This window comes from Haliotis rufescens, unplaced genomic scaffold, assembly GCF_023055435.1.
Source record: "Haliotis rufescens isolate VD_foot unplaced genomic scaffold, xgHalRufe1.0.p SCAF_21, whole genome shotgun sequence".
Taxonomy (NCBI): domain Eukaryota; kingdom Metazoa; phylum Mollusca; class Gastropoda; order Lepetellida; family Haliotidae; genus Haliotis; species Haliotis rufescens.
Genome location: NW_025963902.1, coordinates 14,440,872 through 14,453,655, shown reverse-complemented (window position 1 = coordinate 14,453,655; position 12,784 = coordinate 14,440,872). Strand labels below are relative to the sequence as shown.

General features: G+C 41.4%; 1 protein-coding gene across 1 annotated transcript; it reads left to right on the top strand.

Annotated features, from left to right (window-relative positions):
- Positions 1-1,532: 1,532 nt before the first annotated feature.
- Positions 1,533-2,144, top strand: LOC124121325. Its single transcript, XM_046484323.2, has one exon. The coding sequence runs from the start codon at positions 1,533-1,535 to the stop codon at positions 2,142-2,144; it is 612 nt and encodes a 203-aa protein (XP_046340279.2).
- Positions 2,145-12,784: the final 10,640 nt, after the last annotated feature.

The window sequence follows — 12,784 nt, the reverse complement described above, 5'->3', positions numbered from 1 at the left end:
GGAAAGCACTGGTTTCTCGCCGACCTATTTCCTCATACAGCATATCGCTATGTTGGAAACGTTGACCCATTTCCGTGTAGCGAGGTCTGCCCATCGACAGGGCCGGGGACAGGCCAACAGCATTTCGCTTTGCGGGAAACGTTGACCCATTTCCGTGTAGCGAGATATTACCACTTTTGGACAGTGTGAATAATTGACTTGTCATAATAGACATATTAGGATTAAGGAGATAATTATCATAGAGAAGTATGGTTCATATTTTTTTAAACAGAAAAGAGTACACACTCACAACGTTGTGGGTTTCAATTTTAATCTGCATGTTTCTACTAATCTACTTCATCATAAAATAATATTACAACAGTGTAGCTATTTACTTTACCATTGTAGGTAGATCAATGTATAACAGTATTACGGGCACCACGATGGTTGTGTCAACTTAATATCCCATGTTCCTTGATTTGTTTGTTTGTTTGTTGTTTAACGCCCCATTCAGCAATATTACAGCTATATGACGACGGTCTGTTAATAATCGAGTCTGGACCAGACAATCCAGTGATTGATATCATGAGCATCGATCCACGTAATTGGGATACGATGCCATGCATCAACCAAGTCAGCGAGCCTGACCACCCGATCCCGTAAGTCGCCTCGAAAACAAAAACAAATCTTTCAAGAAGTCATTGTTGTGAAAAAAAATTACAAGTTTTGTTTTCATACCATGTTTGCTTTCTACTTTTATATTACACAACTGATTTTGAACCGAAATGTGCCATATTCTCATTCCTGATTCTGAAGGCACCACATGCAAATTTCAATTTGTTTTAACTTCTGGATTACACGTGTGCGATATATGACAGTATGTACTTTGATTTCTGCTGATTAAATGCAATGTGATAAAATTTTCCCATTCCTTTGAACAGAATCCAGAAATGTCTCCAAACGTCTCCGGTGACGTCTCTCCCGAGTATTTAACCAGCCGTAACTATGACTACACAATCAAAGCTATGCCAGCCATCTTGTTTCTCGCCATCATATTGCTGGTTGGATTTGTCGGCAACTCTCTGGTCTGCTATGTGTATCTGGTCAAGATCAAGAGAACCAACGCTTTCGCAAACTTTATTTTGGCTTTAGCGGTTCTTGATTTAGCCAACTGTGTCACAAACATACCTTTTGACATCTTCCATTTGTCGCACCGATACACTATAGGAACGTATAGTCTGTGCTACATCAAATCAGTGACAAATAACCTTATTTCACTGATGTCGGCGATTATACTGTTACCAATGACTGTTGACAGATACCGGAGGGTGTGTCGCCCTTTACACAGACAGATGACAGCGTCTGGGGCCAAATTGTCCATCGGGTTATGTTGCGTGGCGACATGCATTCTGTCTGTTCCTTGTTTGTTTGTATATGGTCCAAGGAACATACCCCTGAATGAAGGGCGTATTAATGGTACATTATGCAGTATATCCGATAAGGCTGGGGTCTTCGTACCTCTTATCTACAACGGTGTTGTTCTTGTTGTCTTCATGGCGGTGTTAGTCACCGTCGTCGTGGTGTATTCCTTAATATGGTGCCAACTGTCTCATGTCGGGCGATTCAGGACGTCATCAGCTAGTGGACGCATTCCTTCTCAGACCACCTTGGGAATCAATGGTGAAGTTGTGGGGCGTGGGAAAGATTTGACAAGGAAGAGAAAAGCTTCTGAAAGCGACCTGCTTTCAACTCGGTCGGCCATGACGCAACAACAAAGGAATACAGTCCGACAGAGAACAGTCATGATGTTTCTCATCAGCCTCATTTTCGTCCTAAGTTTCCTGCCTCATTTTGGGACCATTATTGCCGCCATCTTTACTAAGAACGTCTTCGACAATCTCCCCACAGCCCAGCTCGCCTTAAACAACATATTACTCAGATCCTACTTCATCAACAGCGTTTCCAACCCCATCATCTACAGCATCTGCTGCGTCAACTTTCGTCGTGCTATTATGAAGTCGTTTACGAGAAGACGTCATAGTAAAACAACATCCACTCGAGATTGTAGCGAAATGAAGCGACTACAGTGCATTTCACCGCAGTCGTCGAACCCCTCAGTCCCCGAGCAAACACATAGCCACTCCACCCCTGACGTCCTCGAGTAAACACATAGCCACTCCACCCCTCAGTCCCCGAGTAAACACATAGCCACTCCACCCCTCAGTCCCCGAGTAAACACATAGCCACTCCACCCCTCAGTCCCCGAGCAAACACATAGCCACTCCACCCCTCAGTCCCCGAGCAAACACATAGCCTCTCCACCCCTGACGTCCCCGAGCAAACACATAGCCACTCCACCCCTCAGTCCCCGAGCAAACACATAGCCACTCCACCCCTCAGTCCCCGAGCAAACACATAGCCACTCCACCCCCCCCCCCCCCCCCCCCCCCCAGTCCCCGAGTAAACACATAGCCACTCCACCCCTGACGTCTCCTGGGATAAACATAGCCACTCCACCCCTGACGTCTCCTGGGATAAACATAGCCACTCCACCCCTGACGTCCCCTAGGATAAACATAGCCACTCCACCCCTGACGTCTCCTGGGATAAACATAGCCACTCCATCCCTGACGTCTCCTGGGATAAACATAGCCACTCCACCCCTGACGTCCCCTAGGATAAACATAGCCACTCCACCCCTGACGTCTCCTGGGATAAACATAGCCACTCCACCTCTGACGTCTCCTCGGATAAACATAGCCACTCCACCCCTGACGTCCCCTAGGATAAACATAGCCACTCCACCCCTGACGTCCCCTGGGATAAACATAGCCGCTCCATCCCTGACGTCTCCTGGGATAAACATAGCCACTCCACCCCTGACGTCTCCTCGGATAAACAAAGCCACTCCACCCCTGACGTCCCCTGGGATAAACATAGCCACTCCACCCCTGACGTCCCCTGGGATAAACATAGCCGCTCCACCCCTGACGTCCCCTGGGATAAACATAGCCACTCCACCCCTGACGTCCCCTGGGATAAACATAGCCACTCCACCCCTGACGTCTCCTGGGATAAACATATTCACCCCACCTCTCACGTCCCTGAGGATAAACATAGCCACCCCACCTCTCACGTCCCTGAGGATAAACATAGTCACCCCACCTCTCACGTCCCTGAGGATAAACATAGCCACCCCACCTCTCACGTCCCTGAGGATAAACATAGCCACCCCACCTCTCACGTCCCTGAGGATAAACATAGCCACCCCACGTCCCTGAGGATAAACATAGTCACCCCACCTCTCACGTCCCCCAGGATAAACAAAGACACCCCACCCATCCGTCCCCGAACAAACACATAGTCACTCCACCCCTCACGTTTAATGTTAATGTTTAATGTTCTCATGGAATATTTGTATTTCAAGAAAAAGAGGCTATAATGTTATTATTGTTTGATAATGATAGTTTGTGAAATGAATTTTTTTATTGATAGTGGTATATTTGTTCTTCTTGACAAAAAACTATTTAATTTTCAGAAAGATGTATTATATGTATGTGTGTATATTCGTCTAGAGTCTCTAACCTGGTATTATGATCCAATAAGGTAGCGCACTGATGGTATTATACTCCTGCAGAATGATTTGCTAGATGTCTTCTCTCAGGGTAACGATGTTTACATAATGGTAGGTGAAGACTTGAAGAACCAGATTTTGTAGATGACATTCTTGTATACTTTGACAGCCATGATAATAACATGTGGCATTTTGTAAATGATCATTTCAACTTAAAAAGATGTTCTGCAGATTCGGGTATAAATAACTTTGGCAAATGTTTGTTAAATGTGTAGTGTTTTGAATATACATATGAATGGAAGATGTGGTACAGACATCGGTAATGGAGATTTCACCTTTATTGGAAACCAGGGCACCGATGTGGTTGACCAGGTAATCCCTTCAACTGATTTGTTGATAAATGTGAAAGTTTTAAAAGACCCCCCCGCACCGAGTCTTCACATCCTCCAGTCACAATTACGTACGCTTCACGCTTCATGATAAATCAGACATTTCAAACAGCAACACTTCATTCTAATGTTTTTTTGGTAGACAATGAGGCTGATCAATTTGAGATAACTTATTCCCTAAAACTGTCTAAGATGTACTGGAGAAGGGAGTTGACACAGCATTTGATAATGACAGCATTAGACATATCACAGATGCTTTAATGCACTGTTGCTTCGTGTATGAAAAAAATAACTGAAAAAAGGAAATCACATCAGCAAAGGTATGTTAGTGAATGCCAATGCGATTTATTCTCTAATCCTTATGATAGAAACGACAATGAATTTGGGATGTTTAATTTCTCGATGATAATCATTCTAACGAGTTGACAACAGACAATTATTATCCAATTACCAAGAAAGAAATTGCTGATAGTATTCATCATTTAAAGAATACCGTATTCGACGTAATAAGCGCTCAGGGCGCTCTCAAAATTAGAAATAGGGGGCTCTTATTAGAATATTATTTTGGTGAAAAAAAACAGAGTTGAAAGATAAATTTCGTGGTTTATGCTGACAGCCTGAAATGTTTATGTATGACAGAAATATTTTTCTAGAATTTAATTGCCCATAATTAAGGGTGCATATGACACACGAGTGCGTATTGTACGCGAATAAATAAGTCTTGTGAGCATTGATCAATCGGAAGGGGTGCTAATTGGGATTGTTCACTAGCCAATATATTAGCAAATGTTGCCGTGGGCGCTTATTAGAGCGGGGCGCTTATTACGTCGAATACGGTAATAAGACATCAGGTGCGGATGACTATTTCAGAATGTTTCAAAACTTCATCGGATATATTGGTCTCTTATCTCGAAGTGATCTTCTTTAGAAAATTCTTACTTTCCTGAGAATTTGTCACTTTGCATTATTATTCCACTTCACAAACAAGGAACTGTGACTGATACAAATAACTTTAGAGGAATTGTGCTTTCAAGTGTATTCAGTAAAATGTTCACACATATCATTGATACACGTTTGGTTATTTGGACAGACACGTTTGAAAAAGCCATCGAGGCACAATCTGGATTTAGACGCACAATTGATAACGTTTGTATTTTACAGTCAATTATACAAAGATATCTAACAACAAAGGGTGGCAAATTATGTCTTATTTGTAGATTTTGCGAAAGTAATAGACTGTTCAGAGATAAACTCTGGGAGCTATTAAAACGCATGGACCTAGTAGCAACCCTGGGAAAATTACTGACAGAATCTGTCAACTGTGTATTTTCAATAATAGAGAATGAATATCACTTTTTACTTGTTTGTCCATTCTATGTTGACATTAAAAAACAATTTATTAATGATTATATTTTCAAGGATCATCACTTGTATAAATTTTACTCACCAATGAAGACTAAAAATAACTGTCACAATGAAATATTTGTCAATGTCAATTTTATATGCCATGAATCTTAGAAAGCATGCACATACTCAACAGCTTGATGTAATTTAACAGTTTCCATGGCTATTGATGTATGTTGTATTGTAAAAATGTACCCTAACTACTTTGTATGCATGTACTATAGACCTATGGCCATCTCGGTATTTAGCAATAAAAATTGATTGATATTGTTTTGTTGAATTATAAAATTGTTTCCGGTTTAAAAACACAATTATATAGATTAGAACATTGTTATTAAATGAGGACTCATGGTAATTTTAAACAAGTTATCGTTTTTAGAAATGGTCGTATTTTATGAAAAATGGGCATTGTATGGTTCCAAATTAGAATCTGTTACTTATTATAAACATTTGGGATTAAAGTTTTCTTCAAGATTCACTAGCGTGTCGATGTTCTACAGCAATTATGCCTATTAATGCATTAATTAAGCAAAATATATTTATTATCTTTCCACCAACGTGTACTATTTTGGAATGCAAAATTGCTTCATGTTTTTTTGCATGGAACGGAAATTGGGGGAATTAAATAGTTTGATGATTTCGAAAAAGTCAATACACCATATTTTTTAAAAATCCCTTAGTGCTGGAAAGTATTGGGTGAGACCGTTCAAATTAGAGAACTTATGTATTCATTTGGTTAAAAAATTATTATAAATGGAATCAAAAAGCTATCCCCATCAATGTTATAAATTATTAAAACAACTTGATGATAACGGTAGGCATAACTGGGATTAAAATGTCTCGTAGGCCATATTTGGCCGGATGTTATATTTTACTGTTTTGTATATATCCTATCACGAAGTGTATATAACATGTGACACTTTAATAAACAATACTCTCTCTCTCTCTATTAAATTTTAATATAATTATGCTATTTTCCTTCGGATTTGCTAATGTGTGGCTTGGACAAGATGTTGCTGACGAAAGCTGTTTTTATATATACTTGCGAAAAGAGTGGAAGGAATTTATATTCAAAATTAGCAGCAATCAATATGTACATTGTACATCATACAAAAGCATCGTTTGGAACAGAAATAAACACAGACACCACACCCCTCACATCCACTGGTACAAACAGACACCACACCCCTCACATCCACTAGTCTACACAGACACCACACCCCTCACATCCACTAGTACACACAGACACCACACCCCTCACATCCCCTAGTACACACAGACACCACACCCCTCACATCCACTAGTACACACAGACACCACACCCCTCACATCCACTAGTACACATAGACACCACACCCCTCACATCCCCTAGTATACATAGACACCACACCCCTCACATCCCCTAGTATAAACAGACACCACACCCCTCACATCCACTAGTATACATAGCCACCACACCCCTAACATCCACTAGTACACACAGACACCACACCCCTCACATCCACTAGTATACATAGACACCACACCCCTCACATCCCCTAGTATACATAGACACCACACCCCTCACATCCACTAGTATACATAGACACCACACCCCTCACATCCACTAGTACACACAGACACCACACCCCTCACATCCCCTAGTATACATAGACACCACACCACTCACATCCCCTAGTATACATAGACACCACACCCCTCACATCCCCTAGTATACACAGACACCACACCCCTCACATCCCCTAGTATAAACAGACACCACACCCCTCACATCCCCTAGTATACATAGACACCACACCCCTCACATCCCCTAGTATAAACAGACACCACACCCCTCACATCCACTAGTACACACAGACACCACACCCCTCACATCCACTAGTATACATAGACACCACACCCCTCACATCCACTAGTACACACAGACACCACACCCCTCACATCCCCTAGTATACATAGACACCACACCCCTCACATCCACTAGTACACACAGACACCACACCCCTCAAATCCCCTAGTATACACAGACACCACACCCCTCACATCCACTAGTACACACAGACACCACAACCCTCACATCCACTAGTATACATAGACACCACACCCCTCACATCCACTAGTATACACAGACACCACACCCCTCACATCCCCTAGTATTCACAGACACCACATCCCTCACATCCCCTAGTATACACAGACACCACACCCCTCACATCCATTAGCATACACAGACACCACACCCCTCACATCCACTAGTACACATAGACACCACACCCCTCACATCCCCTAGTATACACAGACACCACACCCCTCACATCCATTAGCATACACAGACACCACACCCCTCACATCCACTAGTACACAAAGACACCACACCCCTCACATTCCCTAGTATACACAGACACCACACCCCTCACATCCACTAGTACACACAGACACCACACTTCTCTTATCCCCTAGTACACACAGACACCACACCCCTCACATCCACTAGTACACACAGACACCACACCCCTCACATCCACTAGTACACACAGACACCACACCCCTCACATCCACTTGTACACACAGACACCACACCCCTCACATCCACTAGTACACACAGACACCACACACCTCACATCCACTAGTACACACAGACACCACACCCCTCACATCCCCTAGTATACATAGACACCACACCCCTCACATCCCCTAGTATACATAGACACCACACCCCTCACATCCACTAGTACACACAGACACCACACCCCTCACATCCACTAGTACACACAGACCCCACACACCTCACATCCACTAGTACACACAGACACCACACCCCTCACATCCACTAGTACACACAGACACCACACCCCTCACATCCACTAGTACACACAGACACCACACCCCTCACATCCACTAGTACACACAGACACCACACACCTCACATCCACTAGTACACACAGACACCACACCCCTCACATCCACTAGTACACACAGACACCACACACCTCACATCCACTAGTACACACAGACCCCACACACCTCACATCCACTAGTACACACAGACACCACACCCCTCACATCCACTAGTACACACAGACACCACACCCCTCACATCCACTAGTATACACAGACCCCACACACCTCACATCCACTAGCATACACACAGACACCACACCCCTCACATCCACTCGTACACACAGACACCACACCCCTCACGTCCACTAGTATACACAGACACCACACCCCTCACATCCACTAGTACACACAGACACCACACCCCTCACATCCACTAGTACACACAGACCCCACACACCTCACATCCACTAGTACACACAGACACCACACCCCTCACATCCACTAGTACACACAGACACCACACCCCTCACATCCACTAGTACACACAGACACCACACCCCTCACATCCACTCGTACACACAGACACCACACCCCTCACATCCACTCGTACATACAGACACCACACCCCTCATATCCACTAGTACACACAGACACCACACCCCTCACATCCACTAGTACACATAGACACCACACCCCTCACATCCACTAGTACACACAGACACCACACCCCTCACATCCACTAGTACACACAGAAACCACACCCCTCACATCCACTAGTACACACAGACACCACACCCCTCACATCCCCTAGTACACACAGACACCACACCCCTCACATCCACTAGTACACACAGACACCACACCCCTCACTCCCACTCGTACACACAGACAACACACCCCTCACATCCCCTAGTACACACAGAGTTGCCCAATACTCATAAAGGAGTAAGGCAAATTTAAAACAAAAGCACTAAATACTTGAGAAAAGTATACTAATATACTAATGAATGGGTTCATCGTGTTGACTTAAACCTACAATGTACGTATGTTCTCTCTTCTATGTTTGTCCGACATAAATTATATACTGTAGTCTTGTACCACCGTGGGTAGTTTTGAGCAAATAAATGAATCTCAATCAGGATTTTCTCAATTTTTTTTATTTTAAGGATTGTTCGACTCTGATTTATGTAGAGATTTCTATTGGACATTGGAGTGAGTGAGTGAGTATGGTTTTACGCCGCTTGCGTAAATTGATGCTCGTGATGTTAGTCATTGAATTGCCTGGTCCAGACGCGATTAATTACAGTGGAATATTGGTCAAAGCTAAATGAACGTATTCACTTTTGTTTACTGTCAACGATCTGCACTTAACAAGCGATTTGTTGACATGGCTGGAACACTGCGCTATAACAGGACTATTGCCACAGTCGGTAAGCCACGTAAGGAAGAAAGCCGGATAACTATCTCCTCCCATCAATAAGTCCACCCGGATGTCAGCTTGGCCTCCTTTGATGTTCCTGTATGTTTCATTTCCTGCGAAAGGAGATGAGGGCATGTAAGTGTCAATGACATATCTGCATGTACAATTAGAATAAACTGCTGCATGTACAATTAGATTAAACTGCTGCACGTACAATGAGAATAAACTGCTGCACGTACAATAAGAATAAACTGCTGCACGTACAATAAGAATAAACTGCTGCATGTACAATTAGATTAAACTGCTGCACGTACAATAAGAATAAACTGCTGCACGTACAATAAGAATAAACTGCTGCATGTACAATTAGAATAAACTGCTGCATGTACAATTAGAATAAACTGCTGCATGTACAATTAGAATAAACTGCTGCATGTACAATTAGAATAAACTAATGCATGAACAATTAAAATAAACTCCTGCACGTACAATTAAAATAAACTCCTGCACGTACAATAAGAATAAACTGCTGCACGTACAATTAGAATAAACTGCTGCATGTACAATAAGAATAAACTGCTGCATGTACAATACGAATAAACTGCTGCACGTACAATAAGAATAAACTGCTGCATGTACAATAAGAATAAACTGCTGCACGTACAATAAGAATAAACTGCTGCATGTACAATTAGAATAAACTGCTGCATGTACAATAAGAATAAACTGCTGCACGTACAATAAGAATAAACTGCTGCACGTACAATAAGAATAAACTGCTGCACGTACAATAAGAATAAACTGCTGCACGTACAATAAGAATAAACTGCTGCATGTACAATTAGAATAAACTGCTGCACGTACAATAAGAATAAACTGCTGCATGTACAATTAGAATAAACTGCTGCATGTACAATAAGAATAAACTGCTGCACGTACAATAAGAATAAACTGCTGCACGTACAATAAGAATAAACTGCTGCACGTACAATAAGAATAAACTGCTGCATGTACAATTAGATTAAACTGCTGCATGTACAATAAGAATAAACTGCTGCACGTACAATAAGAATAAACTGCTGCACGTACAATAAGAATAAACTGCTGCATGTACAATTAGAATAAACTGCTGCATGTACAATAAGAATAAACTGCTGCACGTACAATAAGAATAAACTGCTGCATGTTCAATTAGAATAAACTGCTGCATGTACAATTATATTAAACTGCTGCACGTACAATTAGAATAAACTGCTGCATGTACAATTAGAATAAACTGCTGCATGTACAATTAGAATAAACTGCTGCATGTACAATTAGAATAAACTGCTGCATGTACAATTAGAATAAACTGCTGCACGTACAATAAGAATAAACTGCTGCATGTACAATTAGAATAAACTGCTGCATGTACAATTAGAATAAACTGATGCATGTACAATAAGAATAAACTGCTGCATGTACAATAAGAATAAACTGCTGCATGTACAATTAGAATAAACTGCTGCATGTACAATTAGAATAAACTGCTGCATGTACAATAAGAATAAACTGCTGCATGTACAATTAGAATAAACTGCTGCATGTACAATTAGAATAAACTGCTGCACGTACAAGTAGAATAAACTGCTGCATGAACAATTAAAATAAACTCCTGCACGTACAATTAGAATAAACTGCTGCATGTACAATTAGAATAGACTGCTGCATGTACAATCATATTAAACTGGCTGGAACACTGCTGCATGTACAATTAAACTAAACTGCTGCATGTACAATCATATTAACATGCTGCATATACAATTAAATTAAACTACTGCATGTACAATTAAATTAAACTGCTGCATGTACAATCATATTAACATGCTGCATATACGATTAAATTAAACTGCTGCACGTACAATTGAATTAAACTGCTGCATGTACAATCATATTAAACTGCTGTATATCCAATTGAATTAAACTGTTGCAAGTACAATTAAATTAAACTGCTGCATATACAATTAAATTAAACTGCTGCACGTACAATTAAATTAACTGCTGCATGCAAAATTAAATTAAATTGACGCATGTACAATAAAATTAAACTGATGAGTACACAATCAAATTAAACTGATGCATGTACCACCGCTTTCTATTTTCGTCACTGTGGCCTACAGATGTGAAACGGTGTTTCATTTTCGCCGCCATATTGGATTTTACTTCTGATCTTAAGTTTGAGTTCGAAAGACATGTTAATATGTGCTTTGGTTAGCGGCCGTTTTGGATTATAGTAGTTTCTAATCAGACTACTTTGCAAAAGACTATCTACTCAAGGTGTTATAGAATGCATTGCATTGCGACTTGTCAAAAGTCGCCTCGGTTGGCGGCCATGTTGGATTGAAGAATGCCTCAATGTAGTTCATAAAAAATGGCATTAAACATCATACATCTCAGAAGCCATTGGAGCACACCTTCCAGAGTTAACACGTGACACCGTCATTTGATGCTCATCCATTTTGACTGTAGTACGGTAATGAAGCTTCAAATAAAACGGTGTAAAAGGCTTTGTTTGACTTTACACCAGTTCCTCCGGCAGTATGAAGGCAGTGAACGGTGTGTGTTTTAACATTTTATTGGCGCTTCTTTCGACATTAAGACGAAGCGTAAATAAAATATGGGAACTACGCCTAATAACTGCCTTTACATCGACACGGGGTCTGGTGTAAAATAAAACTACAACCTTCGTCAAAACAGTTTTGGGAAATTCCATTATTGTAAACGTATGAGATTGGGGTTTATTTATAGATAGTAACAATAAAATCCATATAACGGGAATTACAATGACCTTCTTCCCCTATAGTCCTATCCAATAAGTTCTTATCTCCCCCTGATTTATCATCCCCCCTTGCGAACTCTTTCGAAAACAGAGATATAGAGAATCTCACCAGAGTGTCTTTTGATATCAAATATATTAACACGAGTTGATAAAAGTGGGAAAACTCCGAGGCTTGCCGATGATTTTTTCCACTTTTATCAATTTCGTGGATCGATGCTCATGACATTAATCACTGGATTGTCTGGTCCAGACTCGATTATTTACAGACCGCCGTCATATAGCTGGAATATTGCTGAGTGCGGCGTAAAACAACAAACCAACCAACCAACTAATGTCATTGAAGTGTTGGTATAAATAAA